Source organism: Magallana gigas, chromosome 7, assembly GCF_963853765.1.
Source record: "Magallana gigas chromosome 7, xbMagGiga1.1, whole genome shotgun sequence".
NCBI classification, from domain to species: Eukaryota; Metazoa; Mollusca; class Bivalvia; order Ostreida; family Ostreidae; genus Magallana; species Magallana gigas.
Window position 1 is genome coordinate 11,004,075 of NC_088859.1, and position 16,511 is coordinate 11,020,585.

The window sequence follows — 16,511 nt, forward strand, 5'->3', positions numbered from 1 at the left end:
TTGTTAATAATTTTTCTGAAGGTCCACCTATGGAAACCAAGTTACAACTTTTATGACCTCTAGAAAGTACAGACTGCATTTTACAAAAGAACTTACAACTTATAACCAAATTAATGAACGCTTTTTCAATCATAAACTACCTACTCGATGTTCTAATTTAATGCCTGTGTCATAAAATTTGATTAAGAAAATCAAAATCTTTGTGGATTAATTATTTTACATAAATTTGGTTATTAAAAATCATTTAACGAGACTGAAAATATTTAGTATATGACTTCGTCATAAGTTCCTTTCTAAATCGCAGCATTGGTTACCCCTCTAACCAGCACCAACAAAAAGGCAATGCTATGCCATCAGAACCAGTCCAAGGGGCCTTCTATCACTTATACATATTTTATCTAAAGATCAATTCTATGTTAGAATCAAAATTCAGTGGTCAAGCATAGTCGGAGATTTTCCTCATAATTTACAATTTGAGAGACTTAGATGAGTAAAAAAGCCATTTACTCCATTTATTTGTTGCTATGTGGTCCTGTTGCCATGGTAACAGGGGTTAAAAATGTAAAAATACAGACAAATAATCGCCATCAGTTTATTTTTGTCCCTTAATTTCGCCCTCATTGTCAGTGGACGAATTTCAGACTGGGTGAATTCCAATGTCTAAAATTATCTCTCTTTGAACACAACTGTGTCTGGGCAAATTCAAGATGAGGCGATAGTGCAAGTGTAGAAGGGTGAACATTGTACAGGGCGAAAATAATCCTGCATACAGTATATACTGAAGTCAATTCTATTTTAGTTGATTACAAGTGAGTATGAAGTAGGACTTGTAGTGCATGGATCATATTTATTTCACAATAAAATTATAGTCTAACATCAATAAACTCATAACTACAAAAGGTGTTTACATAGTGTATAAACCAAACAAGTCTTCAACTTTACATTGGTGAAATCTCTATATCTAAATACTACTGTACACAAGTGTATGTACCCAATGAAATCCAATTACAGGTCAGCAACTAAAACAGTGTATTCTCTGTATCTAAATACTCTATAAGAATTCCAGTGTATAACCTACACAAAGGTCCAAATGAACAAAGGTCCAACCAAAAGGAAAGCTTAGTCCATCATTACAGAGACTGAGCTCACAAGTCTAAGAGGAGTTCCATTTCACATACCGTAACTACTACAAGATAAGTGATAGTCCACCATGGAAGTCCACAACTACTGAAGCCGAGTACAGAGAGAGAGAGAGAGAGAGAGAGAGAAGTACAAGAAGCTGTGTAACACAGATCTACAGAGGACAGACAGTAGAGCAGGTGCCCCCTCATCCGTCCACTCACTAGCCAGTTCTACTGAGTCTCACTATTAAAACTATAGCTCACCTTAAGGAGCAACAATGTTATCTACAACGTTATAAACAAAGGAACAATCTCATGTATGTAGTATTAGGTCTAAGAAATCATTATAAGTATTTGGTTGATTGGCAAAACTAATGTATATTCCTAATTAAATGCAATGAATATCTGTGTAAAATGGCAAGAAGTGACCCTTGTGGATTTCAAAATCTTGCAATTAGTTTTCTGAAAATTGTGAACTATATGAAATTATAACTTAATTTGGCACCTGCCATCTCAAATTCCCACAATTTGATACAAAACACTTGAAATGCTGAATCAGATGTTCAAGTAAAATAAGAAATCTACAGTACAAACTTATTTTGAAGAACCTATTATTTCTATTCATTGCTGTCTAATTTGTAGTGGTGTTTCCTATTTTTAATGCAAGTTGAAAATTCAATAGCTTTATTACTCTTCTTTCTTTTCTTTTTTTTTTGGGGGGGGGGGGATTACAAACTTACCTTTCTTTTTGCAGATCTTAATTTCCACAATGCAGACTACAGAACATGTATAAATACAGTAAATAATAGAGCCTTGTATTCTAGTAAGTATATCATACATATGATATCAAAAATTAGTTTTCAATATACATGTACATACATCATTAAAATGATGAAAAACTTACTTTAATCCCTATAATTATGTATATTTGTATTCTAAGGGCCAAGAAAAACACAATAAGGAAAGTTGCATTGAGGAAAAAATAGGTAAAAGACTCAGGAAACTTTATCCTTCATCCAAACAGATTGTAAAGTTTTCCTGTTCTTTAAATTACCAACAAGCCATCAATGAACACTCCCTGCAATACTTATTCTGTTTACATCCATTCCCAGCAGTGAGCTAATCTAACTCTCTCAACCTTTCAGTAACCAATCAAATTTGACCTTTAACTTACTGTGTTTTCCGCGTCTGCCGCCAGTCTCGCTGCGTAGCGGGCAATCAGCCGGTGCTCGTCATCCACCTGAATCGACTCCACACTTGCTGTGATCCTTCTAGGGCTAAAATCATAAAAATCATAAATTCTTCCTTACATGATTTACAAACAGTAAAACTTGACTTCTAATGAACTGGGTTTTTTTAAACAAAGAAATCTTCCAATGACCAAGAAATTATATCTAACAAAATGCTTCCAGTCGGAATCTGATAGTTCCAAATGAAATACATGTATAACAAGTAATTAATTTTAATACTGTGGAAAAATTCATATTTGTGGAAACCAAATTTTTGGAAAATAATTTTTTTTAAGGGTTTGTTGGGATGTTAATTTGTTCTGATGTACAATACATTAGGACCGTTTCATGATTCGTTAGGTATGTTTGTTTATGGATAAGGGGTACCCATTTCTTTACTGAAATCTGTAAAAGTTTAGCCCCCATGAAAGAAAATAATCCACAGTGTAATTGTTTGGAATCAAAATATGTTGAGAAATTCTTTATTTCACCTCTTACTTTTAACAAATATTCAGTTGATCTACCTCACTAGACCTAATTAGATAGTTTTAGTATATCTTAATTTTAATTTTCATATCATTTCAACGTGCATTTTCATAAAACTTGATGATATTACCATTTACCAAAGCCTAAAATGTTGCATTCTACCTGCCAGATTTTTTCTTCAATACCTTGTATGTACCATTGTTTTTATGAGTTCTTGTGGTCGTACCTTTTCTGCACCATTTCCCCTTCCAGCTGCAAGGAATTGATGGTCTGGTTGATGAGGTTGTCATGGAAACCATTTCGAGGCTGGTTATGGTGAAGTGGAGTAGGAGGTCTAGAAATGGAGAGTAAATCAACGATAGTTCCTTCTTTGCATTCTAACCAAACTAAAACAGTTGACTTTTCCAAGGGCAAAATATGTCTTATTTTCTAATCATTAAAGTGACCTTGGCATTCTTAGTTGTCTGTGAAGTTCTGATATTTATTTGACATATCAAAAACGGAGATTTTTTTTTTTATCAAAACAGCCCAAACAAAAACTAGATGAGGAATTATTCTTTATATGGAATGATATAATTCATTTTCCAATTTACAAGCAAAGACTGAAAATTACAACTACCTGACGATTAACAACTATATAATTATTTTACAATTTTAGTCACTCAATTGACATGCATACAATTATTGATACATTAAAGTGGTATATATACTGTATACATCTTGCAAAGGAAAACAATTCATGCAGACTTTAACAAAATAAGAGCATATGTTACCAATGTGTGTGCAAAGACTGAACAGGTTATCCTCAACAGTCACAATATTAAAGTTCTTCTCAAAAGATCAATTTAGAGCTTATATAGTTAATTATATATTTTGTGGTACATTTTGTTATCCTCCAATGGACCTCATAGACGGTAAAATAAAGATTCCAGAGTTACTGATCTTTGATGTGACTGTTAGATAAATCAATTCTATTATGTTATGCTATAAATCTCAGTGGATTATTTCTCAAACTATACCAAAAAGTACAACATAGTTAAACATGCAAGAGTTTTAAAATTTGGCTTCTATTAAAAAAACATTAATAATCATGGCAACTTTTTTTTGGAATAAAGTTTAGTTTTGAACAACATAGTACATCTACTGTAGGATTATTACGGTAATCAAGACACTTTTACACCTGTAATGAGGCTAAAATTTTGAACAACACCATATACCCAATTTAGTAACGACGTGAAAATGACATGTTTATATTCAGATTAGGGTTTCTGTACAACACTGTACACGTACTTAAGTAATGACATGACATCTTCAAAGGGGAGATTTCTGAAAGAAAAATGTGTCCAGCCATAAAGCAAGTGCACAAAGCTCAGAATTAAAGACAAATTAATTCTTTAAAGTCAACAGAAGTCAAAGGTTTGATAATTATAACACAAATGTTGAATAACTGTTAATTCAAGAGTAAGTGCTTTCAATTTTAAAACAAGTTGAGAAACAAAACCAATATATCAAAATCAGGTCACTGTTTAAACACCTGATATTCAAATAATGGAAATTATTCAACAAGACAGTTTATCAAAGATTAAAAAATAGCTCAAACTTTAAATTAAAGTCTTAAAAATCATAATATTAGAAATTTGCTGTAGACGAAGTCAAATAAAGATAAGAAATACTGAACTGCAGTAAAAAAATGAAAGTTAGAAAAAGGTTGAGAAAAGGAAATTGCAGCTTTTCAGAAGCAGAGCTTGACTTACATGATATAGGAGAGGTCAATCGTTTTTTCTGGTGTATCAGGAAATTGTGGGAGCTTGGATTGCGTTGATTTGTTTGGCACACATTTAAACGTCTTCTTCAGGTTATGTCCAATCTGCTTTGCAGGAGATTTCTGAGAGGTGAGAAAAAAACAAATTAAAAATATATGCAAAGAACAAGAAGACCTTCGCAATATACTACTTAACAGAAATAAACATATTCAAAAGATAAAATTTTTAAAGAGGAATTATTAGCAAATTTCTCAAATTATCTTTGTTCAGCATATCCAAATACTTATCGAATGGCCATATAACAAGCACTGATTGAACAAAAAATAAAATGTAACACCTTGAAATAAAACATTTCCCCTACCAACTGAGCATATTCATTCTCATGTAGTCTAGAATAAAAAACACAACATTTATTTATTTTGGCCTAACTTTAAATTCTCATTTTTTAGAAGCTCACAATCCCCATCGTGAAAGCAGTGCAGTCTTACATAGACAGTGAACTCCTTCATGGGATGGTCGTTGCTATGGTTACTGGAGGCGCGGCCCCGCCAGAAGCAGTCTTGGCACAGTTGGTAGTTACAGCACCGCTGACACTTGTAACGGAATCCCATAAAGGATTCCCGGTTACATCCCTCACACTGCACCGGATGAAACACTGAAACGCACAACAAAAAAATGGTTTATTTCAAAAAGCTCAATATTCTGATTTTAAAGGCAAACTCAATTTTTACCTTGTCAAGTTTTTATCTAGTGTTATGAAATTGGAGAAAAATATCCATTAGTTTTTATTTCATTATGTTGATGATCAAAGAGTTTACCATGAATACTCAACCATTCTAAATACAAGTATCTTGAACACTGTTATGTAATAATATAAATGTTCAATACAAGATGCTGAATTTTTTCTTAATCTTAAATACTATTTCTATAATGTTTAAAAACAGAAGTCTTGACCAACAAAAAAAAAAATCACCCTCCATCATTCAATGATTGGGTTATTACTGACCATTTTCGACCTGTGGCATCCTGCTGAGTATAGGGAACCACATCAGACACTGTGGTCCAGGGTCCGCCATCATCACATTCAGAAAGTCGTTCACATTGACCGGAGCATTCTGTCAGAAACAAAGAGAGAGAAGAGCTTAAAGACCCTGTAATATCTGTACACTTTATGACACTTTAAAAGTTATTAGATATATATATTCAGAAGTGTTTTGAATATGCTTCCCAACATTTTAAATTGACCCCCCCCCCCCCCAAAAAAAAACAACTCATTCCCCACATTAAAAAACAAGAGGCCCATGGGGCCACATCGCTCACCTGAGCAACAATGGGCGTTCAAAAGATATTGTGCCATATGGTCCCTCGGTAGAAAAACAAAAAATAAATATTGTAAAGTATTCGAATTTTACACTGTTTTTTGTATACATATATATATCTTTGACATTGTACCTTCATGAAATACTATTTTTTACCAGAATAAGAAAATTCTACGCAAGATATAAAACTAAACATTTGGTAGAGGTATACTGTTAAGTTGTTAACTTCCAAATCCCTATTTTTTTCGTTCTGCCCCCCCCCCCCCCCCCCCCACTTTGTAAAGCGATCAAAATATATGAGTGCATATAGGTACATTTTTTTCATCAACTACTCAGTACTTACTAGTTATTGTTTTAAAAAAAAATAGTTATTGTTTTTTATTTTAAAAACCCTACATGTATAGATGTGAAGAAGAAAATTGTACCTCAATGTGCTCAATTTCTCAAATTAAAAACATTCAAAAATTTTATTTGTCTTCTCCATTATAATTAAATGACTGTTATTCACTTCGCGTACAAACCAGGATAATTTTCCGCTGTGATATTCTTAGGAATAGCGATAATTACTTTATCCCCGCAACAGAAATGTGTCAGAAATATGGAAACTGTTTTAAAGATGTCGTTTTTATTTACTCGTGTCTGAAAAACTATCAAAATTGATGTAGATTTCACATTATTTATTGTATAAAGAGAGGGAGAGTAGATATATACAGAATACTGTGGAATCATTAAATTTCGTGGGGGCCAATTTTCGTGGATGACTTAAATTTTACAGATTCGTGAGGACGTAATTTCGTGTTTTCATATATATCTACAAAAGGGAATATGACTTTATTACCCTAATTCATCAATTCGTGAAGGATGTTATTTCGTGGATGAGAGGTACCCAAGAATTCCACGAAAAATGAGCCACCACGAAATCTAATGATTTCACAGTATCATTCTTTTATTTTGTTTGTACAAGTATTTAACATACTCTAATTCATAGAGATTTTCTAATGTTCAACCAAAATTTCAGCGTCAATTGTAGAATTATAAGCAAGATACAGAGCTCACAGTTCGCCTAGGTTTGATTCATATATTGTTCACACGAGTTTATTACATTCAGCTTATGATTTTTAACTTGGTATTTCCTATTCAGCATTTAAAATGGAAAAAAAGAATGGCCTAAGATTTTATATTCTTTTATTCACTCAATACCAGTTCACTGGTATTTGAGGTTCAAAATCAGTTTATACAAATGTACACAAACACAGTGAAGGATCACATGTACAGTAGGAGTAATAATGACGAAAAAATGTTAAGTTTACAATACAATAAGATGTTAAAGTTGGTTTCTGAACGAACAGACTTTGAAAATTTTCTCAATAAATATTGACAAATTTTTTACTTTTTTAATCTTTAGTTTTTAAGATCTGTGTACAAACATAGAATTGTGAGCAAATCTCTGTATCTTGCTTATAATTTGAAGCTTAACACTCAAATATGGTTAGTAAATAGAAATTGAAAACAATTAAACACTAGAAACATTCACTATAACAAATAAAGAACACAATTTATTTTTTCGAAATGAATCATATAGATACATGTATATACCTACATATTTCCGTCAGCAATGTCAAACTTTATTTAAATTGAATAAACTCGAGAAAATGCCGAGCATCGCAACAAAACCTATTGCATTAATCTACCATTACGCAAAAGATAATGCCGATCGAATTACCGGTAGAATGAATTGTATTTCATTATTTTTTGATACATCAGATTTTGCTTAATTTGCGCAGGTAAACAGTTAAATGTTTGATTTACCAAAGTTTGATTTGATACGTAAAAATCACGAAATAATACAGACGATTGTTCCCAGGTTACAAGCAGAAATAATGAAAACGAAACGAAAATCGGAACAAGCTAACACCAACGTCATGTGTGAAAACTGTCAACGCATTGAAATATTTAGCCTCAATTTACTTCACAAAATCGGCAACGATATATTTTGCATGTTTCAAAAATTTCCCTTCATACGCGAACTGTTGCACAACAAGCAAATTCATCATAGTCAGATCGACCCTTTTTCTTATAATGTCATGGCTGCTTTAAACAAAGAACCTCGTTTTAGATGTATGGAATACGAGTCTAGGTAAAATGGGTATGCAAACCCGGGCTGTGGCAAAATAAAAGCCAAGGCAGATCGACAATCGTCAATTCCAAATACGCATTATTTTGCAGCAATATTTACAGCGAATACAAATATACTAGTCCATCAAATATCCTGATATTTTAATGAGATTGGCAGATTAATATCTGCCAATCTTTGTTTTGCCCAGACCAAGTCTTGCCTACCCATTTTACCGGATTACCGGATGCCGAACCCAAATCTATTAAACTGATTGAAACACCCATTTCCTTTATTATTATTTTCGTAATAACTCAAATTTGACACAGAATTAGCACTTAATTTTTGCAATTTATATTTTCCTTCCCATAAGGATAATTTATGCTAAACTACGTTGAATTGGAATCAGTAGTTCTTGAGAAGAAGATTTTTAAAAATGCACCCCCCTTTTTCTACAGTTTCAAGGTTTTCTCCGCTTTGAATACAGATCGGACTTTTATTTTTGCAATTTATATTCGCCTTCACATAAGGATGCTTTGTGCCAAATTTGGTTGAAATTGGATAAGCGGTTTTAGAGAAGAAGTTCAAAATGTAAAAAGTTTACAGACGGACAGACAGACGGACAGACAGACGGACAGACGGACGACGGACAAAATGTGATCAGAATAGCTCACTTGAGCTTTCAGCTCAGGTGAGCTAAAAAAAGCCAGAGCAAAAAAAAAAATGTAAAGACACATGATAAACAGCAACCCAAGGATTTGTCTTGAGACCAGAGAGCCAAGGAAGACAACTCATTATAATGGCAGGAAGAATGAAGATGAATTACCGAACCATTGTAAAGTAACACTACCACAGTAATGTGACAAGGCCTAGCATTGAAAAGACAAAACCTTTGCTGAATCAAGTGATGAGTAACACCACACAATGGTTATAAATGAACTAATGATATCATTTTCTAGTGAAAATTTCTCGCAAAATTCCTCACCCATGGCAGTTTCATCCGCACCAAATTTCAAAATTGCGAATTAATTGCTTTAAACTGATGAAAATTATGCAGATGAATCAGAATTACCTTCTGAAGTGAGAGGTATAATGAGAGAAAACCGAGACCCTTCATTACACATGAGAGAGCTAATCAAGATCTGTGTGTAATTACAACATGCATGAATATTGAATTGACTCGGGTAATGGCTGACCAAATACTGGAAGCAGAGATATTAAACTAAAACTGTTTGTTTGTCATTGATCTGGGCTTCTCTTCTCTCTGATCTTTTTAGCAGGCACCAACAAGTTTCGATAAAAAGATAAATCAGTTTTAATTATTCATAACTCTTAGTCAACAACACTTTTATTCCGCAATAAAACATCAATCAAAGCCAATAATCAGATAATTCCTCTTCAAAGCTGCTGAGGGTAAGGAAGGCTTCTCTCAAGCTTGTATAATACCACTTACTTGCTCAAAAAACTCCAGCTATAGGATTACGGAAACAAGGAACAAGATTACAGGGAATAGGAGGATAATGTACCTTTTATGGATGGATAATTACTTAATCATTTTTCTCCAAGCTTCTCCTTCTACTTTTTTCCTAGAATTTACAGAAATTAACTAAAAGAAATCAAGCAACTATTTTGTCATACATTTTTCTAAAAGATACTTTGTGATAAAATTTTTGCTTCCAACAGATATGTTCAAAATTGATTGACGTTTTCTTTCATATTATTTTCATTCTTTTTTGATTCATTTTTCATTATACTGAAGTTTTCTAAGCTTTTCTTATTGGGAATATTTCTATCTCAGGGGCTTAAGATTTAGATTAAGGTTAACACGTGCATATAATTTAATCATTCTCCTCATTTATCCCATAATCTTATTCCTCATGAGTGCATTTGGTCGGGATATAATGAGAATCAAAATCAATGTAACGACCATCATGGAGGAAAAAGGAGAAAGCACAGAAATGTGGCACATTCATGAACAAGCTTCTGTAGGAGTTATTGCCCCTGGTATCCCATAACTAAGAGAGATGTCCAATCAATACTAGATACACAGAGATCACACTTAATTGGCAGCCTACTGGGGATTGATCACAAAATCAATGTCCATTCTAAGAGTGGGGAGGGAAGGAGGGGGTTAGTTGAGGCTCCAGGTACAAGGTCATTAGACATCCCCCATACACACACAGATTCCCCCCCCCCCCCCAACAACAACAAACATACAACTTGACCTATTGCTGTATGACAAACAGCTCCAATATTGACAGTGATCAAGTAAATATAGATGTTATAAGGCAATTCCAAAAGCTTTATAGGTAGATTTAATGTCAATACCAAAGCTTTATAGATCTGCTTACTCCCCAGAAGGCCTTAAAGTTGAATTAACCTACTGGTTTTTCAGATAAGATTAGACAAAACATCTACATTTATTGGATAAAAAATGTATGACTGCCTACAATAATACGAAGCTTGCACTCAGCGAGACATGCAAGGATCCTTAGGCAAAAGCACTAACCAAGTTCAATACAAAGCTTACTAGAACCATCAAGGGAAATTTATCCTTCATGCTATAAATAAAGTGTGGAGAAAATTGTTTGTGGAATTATTGCATAGTACTCTCTAACCCCATTACACAATTTCATTTTATAAAACTGATTAAACAAGAACTGAAACATCCAATTATTGGTATGGTTATTACATGTTGTTTCTGAAAACAGAGAAAGAGAAATGGACAAATTGTCATGAGTGACAGATAATGAGAGAGAGAGAGAGAGAGAGAGAGAGAAAGAGAGAGAGAGAGATTTATATTACTTTGTCAAAGCAGCTTTTGGGGGCGGTTTCATTGTATCCAAAGGAAGGTCCCTCAAACACAGCGGCAGGGAGGGCAAGGAGGGCGTGGAGGTAGTCCTCAAATCGAGACCAGATCATGTGACCACTCGAGTCCGAGATCTGTGTGAAGATGTCTGAAACATGGAACAGAAAATATTACCACTGTTGAGATTGAATTCACTATTGTGACAGGTAATTTTTGAAAGATTATAATGATTACGTACCAACACTGAAATTTGTTGTTGAGATTTTTTTTGCATGTTTTGAAATCTACATAATGTATTACATGTTCATGCATACAGTTACATTTAAAATTGTAAAAAAATACAGGTATTGTGGAAAGTAGTGGATGCACCACTTTTCTTATAGTGACCTTGAACTTGCACAAATGACCAAAGCTCAATGTCATTCAAGGCAGATCACACTTGTACAGCATTATATTTACATCTACTAAGTATTATTTCCTCTATTTCTTACGGAAACATATAGTTAATTCATAGCTCTATAGAAACAGCCAGACTGAAATCTACACGCCCCGTTTATCGATTGGTCGAAATCTACAACGACTGAAACTGACAAGATACTGACAGGAATAAAATGGACACGCCCTGTTTATCGATTGGTCGAAGCCACCAGCAACCTAAGAAAAAACACTGACTGCACAAAATAATCATGATGATATCAGACACAAAGTCTCACAGGAGACGATTTGGCTGTTTCTTTTAGCTAACGTACTTATGTACATTAACAGTAATTAAGTGAATTTTACTAACTTTTCATAATCAATTTATTAATTAGTTAAAAGAAAAATGTTAATATAAATAATAAAATGCTTTCTTTGATCATTCATGCGGGTTATGAAGGTAGCAATCATTGCAGAAAAAATTACATAAGCGGGTTATGTATTTTTTCTGCAATGTTGCTACCTTCATATCCCGAATGAATCCCCAAAGAAAGCATTTTATTGTTTAAATAATTACATTCATGGGGAACACAGCATATATGGCCTCGATGAATAAGATGTTACATGGAGTCAAGGCCATAGCACATAATTAAGGGGTAACCTTGACCTTTCATTAAAGCATACTAGTTGAAGTGTTTGGGACAAAGTATAGCTGATCTAAAACAAGAACAATAACAAGCCAAGGAGCCCTTTATCCCTGCCCCCAAATTAAAGGCAGAGGTGTAAGAATGTTCAGTATATATCTGAGGTAATAAGCTATGGTATTGATATTTAACTGCAGGTGCATCAAACTCTTTTAAATCTAGATAAAGGACCATGAAAATTTGCTATAATGTGCAAGGAGTTATATATCTGTCTTTTATAAACTACAAAAAAAATGAAAATACTATTGATTATTCCCCAGTAATTAGAATAACCATAGCAATCCCCTGACAGAGGGGTGGTATATGTGTTGTGTAATGATGTATTGGTCGACAGGGACTGAGGGAAGGTCTATGTACTGTTCTACTTGTAGTCTCCCACCGGAACCATGGGTATATCAGAACTCTAACAGTACACGATAACCAAAATGGCTGACTTTACTATGCTTTATTTTTGTTATTAGAAAATAAGAAATATCTACATGTTGATGATCCACAGGAGCCCCTTAATGAACAGGAGTTGGTCCCTATCAACTGTTGCACATGTACTTACATCTCAGCTTGTCCATCAGTTTCCCTGAGCACATGTGAGAAAGGGCCACCTTCAGGGAAAACACACTCATTCTGCCATAACCTTCTCTGAAATTAATACATCAAAAATTTAATGTGGTCTTTTCTAATAACATAGCTGGAATTTATCTTAATTCACTCTTCATACTAGATATTTGTTTTCCACAATAATGTTAAACAGCAAATCAAAGTAATCTCAACCAAATTTTTGTGAGAGAAATGAATAAATGGTCCATTTTGGGTCTCTTTCATTAATATTACATGATAATGCAATTTAACTGGAGAGACAGACAGCATTACTCCTATTGTAATTTTTTGTTCAATTATGAATTTCCGGTAATTTAAAACTATGCAGATGCCTCAGACATTACACTTCTACAGCATTAACTATTTGATGGGCAAGTAGATCCATCCATGAAAATTTGAATAAAACATTTTTTGGGGGGGGGGGGGGGGGCTATTTCCACATTTGACCCTCTGTCTATTGCCGATTCATTGGCAAACTTTAAATTTCCAGATTATCCTGACATGATATAAAACCCATTTCTGAAGCTAATACATCTGTGATCATATTTTTATTTGGTCAAAAAATGAAACTGCAGTGAGTAAAAACTAATGAAAATAATCAAATCATGAAAATTCCTTTTACACACAATTTGACTCTAGATACACAAAGAGTGAATCAAACTCCACCATATTCCAAAATCCTCACAACCAAACCCTATACACCCCAACCCCTAATTCCAAAACTTTATATTTTACATAACAATATCCTCCCTAGTCAAACATCTTGATATCTTAACAAAATACTCTACACCACCATCTCCCTACTTCAATAATTAATCAAGATCTTCTATCTACACAACTCAAACCCTTCTTCACAGGCATATCCCTATCTACAAAAACTTCTCTTCCCACATATTTCCAAATCTACAAATATTTCTCTACCCAGACTTCCTCTTACCTCCATAAACCTATTTACCAGTACACATATTTCCATGCACTTCTCCGAGGACAACTCCCTTCCTACACTAACTTTTTTTTACAGACATTAACTTCACTTCATATATCTCAACTTTACTAACACACACTTCTCTACACATACTTCTTTCTCCCTAAACAAATTTCACTACAAAGACATTTCCCTTCTTCAACAAATTTTTTTATAAAGACATTACTCCTTCATGAATACACAGATCTCTATGTATATACAAAGATCTCCTTCCTACACAATTTCTGTACGCAGACTTCTCCCTACCCACTTACACATCTCCATACCAACACAAACTTCTCTACACCAATTCTTTCTTCCTTCATAAACTTCTCTAGACAGACTTTTTCCTACATGTGCAGACTTCTGTATGCAAACCTTCCCTTTTCTATGCAGACTTCCCTACACCGACCTTTCACCATATACACAAAACTCTCTACAGAAACCTTTTCCTACCCACAAAGCTTTCCCTACATGCAAAAATCTCTTATCGTCTTCAATAAAACTTTTCTACAAAGATCTCTCCCCACCTACACAAAACTTCTTTTTACATAGACTTCTCATTTTTTCCTTACTAAATCTTCTTCACATCACCTTCCAGGTTTAAAAAAGATAATCCATTTCTATCCCGCACCTGTCATAGGCTGATATAATCCAGTGTTGTAACATGTTCACACATTGGTCGGCATGGACTTGCTGTGTGGATGGAAGACGTTTATTGAGGTTACAGAACAGGCTAGAGATGATGGCCTCCACGCGAGATGAGTTCAACTCGGAGTCTGGCTCCAATGTGTTCAGTCCATTCTCTCTGAAAGACTCGATGATGTTCCAAATGTCGACCAGGGATACTGAAATAAAACAAGAATGAAATAATCAGAATTTACCGGAGATTTCTATTAAAAAATTTTTAAATGGTTGACAACTTGACATTAAAACTCAGTTACAGCCAATATACTTACAACAAATTCACTTTTACAGCGGAATCAGTTTCATTTTCCTTTTCCTAATCTATATGCAGTTCATGTACTTATCAGATGTAACAAACTGAATCAGAGTTGCTCATTCTTTGCACTACTCTATGAAGTGTTTTTGTGCTTCAAAAAAGTTTGTGATGAATCTTGTTTGAGGGATTCAAACCTTTATAAATTACTAGTACTAGTGTGTATAGTGAATAAAGGTTAATTTATCCATAAAGTATTAGTAAAAAAAATATCAAATTGTCTTCATTTTTCTTAAATGTTAATTTCAATAAATTGTTATTTTAAAGAGATCATTTAAAGTGAAGTCGCTGGAAACAGGACATTGCTGTATCACTACAATACATTACATAATTGGGCACTTTTTTCAACTGGCAAAAAGAAATGTTTTAAGCATTGAAAACTCACCTTAAATAATTATAAATTAGCAATGTATTAATTTAAAATTTGTCTCAATTTGACATATCTAGTTATTAGAATCTTAAAAAGTTCCTTCTTCTGCAATTTACTGTCTGCAAACCAGTTCTCTTGTAAATGAATATTTTGTTTTGAATATGTACTTTTATAGGCATATTTAATGTTTTAATAAATTAGCTTTATTGGATTTGACCACGCCCCGACCGAAATTATCACCTCATAATAGTCAAAGAATGATTCCCTATTCCTTAAATATTGCAAATTTGTTTTCTACCTGGTACATACTGAATACAGGAAAATATTCACCCAGTTTTATTTTTGCCCCTTTTGCCCACGTTGTCAGCTCGCAAATTTAAGACTGGGCAAATTCTTAAGTCCCATATATCATCTCTAATTATACGAACACAACAATCTCTGGGCTAATTCAAGACCGGGCAAAACAAATAAAATTTAAGAAGGGCAAAAATAACACTGGGCGAAAATAACCCTGTATACAGTGTACGTTTATAAATTTTATTATAATAGATATAATAAATTACAGATACAACAAAGTAAATCCAGTAGATAAGATTCCCAGAACCTTGCTATTTTATCCAGTTCTTAGTGCAGTACTCACAGTTGGTTTTTTTCTGAATGAATCTCAATTTACAAGCTGTTCGATAGGTGGCAAACCTGATGACATCAAAGTTCTGAGCCCCTAAAACAGAATAAAATAAAACCAATATCAAATTCAGCTTCTCCCAACAAAAAAGGAAACTGTTTTACATGCGAGGAATACTCAATCAATCTCTTCTGTCATGTCCTATTGCATGAGAATAAACGCTTCATTCAATCACAAAATCCTCGATGAAGGTTTTATTCCAAATAAAAAAATAAATTCCTAAATAATTGTTTCTGTGATGACGTTCCGATGCTGAGTTGATGGAGTCCAAGTTAATTCCTTGCAGGAAAATACCCAGAAATCATGACTTATTAAAGGCATAATTTGGTGAGAATATTTTTCTCTGAAATGGCATCTGAAGAATGGCTTCCAATTATAAGAGAGTACTACTGGAGGTGTAAACACATAATTGCTCAATAATTTAGGAATTTTGGAGGGCAATAAAATTATTCAAAAAGTAGTTTGTTTCTGACCAAACTGCATTCAACATTTTTTTTTATATGGACTTCAAAAAAGACTTATCAATTACCATCTCTAACTTTCAAAAAATCTGCTTTATTGCAATTAACAAATATCTATTTCAATGAATAAATTTCAGGTCGAAATCAAAAAAAAAGGACAGACATGAGTGACTAACGGCTTATTATAGACAAAACACCGATTCTGCATTTGAGCCCTTTTGTGAGGAAGATTTCTGAGTCACAGACAGATCAATTTGCTGCTTTACACATTTTGTGTGGGGGATAACTAAATTATTACTGACAGACAGATTGATTCAGAAACCCCTCAGTATTTATTCTGAAAAAGCTAGTCACCAATCACTCCAATGAGTATCAAATTCCCAAGAAATTTAAGGATAACATCACTAACCTAGTTCGGATTTAGAATTCAGGGTTGCACACTGATCAATTGATTAATTAAACAGAGATTATGTCAG

General features: G+C 33.6%; 1 protein-coding gene across 10 annotated transcripts in view; it reads right to left on the reverse strand.

Annotated features, from left to right (window-relative positions):
- The window catches only part of LOC105341695 (dystrobrevin beta), a 57,567-nt gene that overhangs the window by 30,446 nt on the left and 10,610 nt on the right, over positions 1-16,511 (reverse strand). For 6 of the 10 annotated variants that reach the window (XM_066066711.1, XM_034455836.2, XM_034455834.2 and 3 more), the window contains 12 exons: positions 15,530-15,610; positions 14,154-14,367; positions 12,512-12,597; positions 10,837-10,988; positions 5,606-5,714; positions 5,088-5,254; positions 4,591-4,721; positions 4,127-4,162; positions 3,063-3,170; positions 2,296-2,398; positions 1,862-1,897; positions 1,386-1,406 (listed from right to left, as the gene is read on the reverse strand). In XM_066066711.1, coding sequence (XP_065922783.1) covers positions 1,386-1,406; positions 1,862-1,897; positions 2,296-2,398; positions 3,063-3,170; positions 4,127-4,162; positions 4,591-4,721; positions 5,088-5,254; positions 5,606-5,714; positions 10,837-10,988; positions 12,512-12,597; positions 14,154-14,367; positions 15,530-15,610 — 1,244 coding nt within the window. The remainder of the gene's footprint in view (positions 1-1,385; positions 1,407-1,861; positions 1,898-2,295; positions 2,399-3,062; positions 3,171-4,126; positions 4,163-4,590; positions 4,722-5,087; positions 5,255-5,605; positions 5,715-10,836; positions 10,989-12,511; positions 12,598-14,153; positions 14,368-15,529; positions 15,611-16,511) is intronic. The other 4 variants (XM_066066713.1, XM_034455838.2, XM_066066712.1 and 1 more) reach the window with 3 other exon arrangements.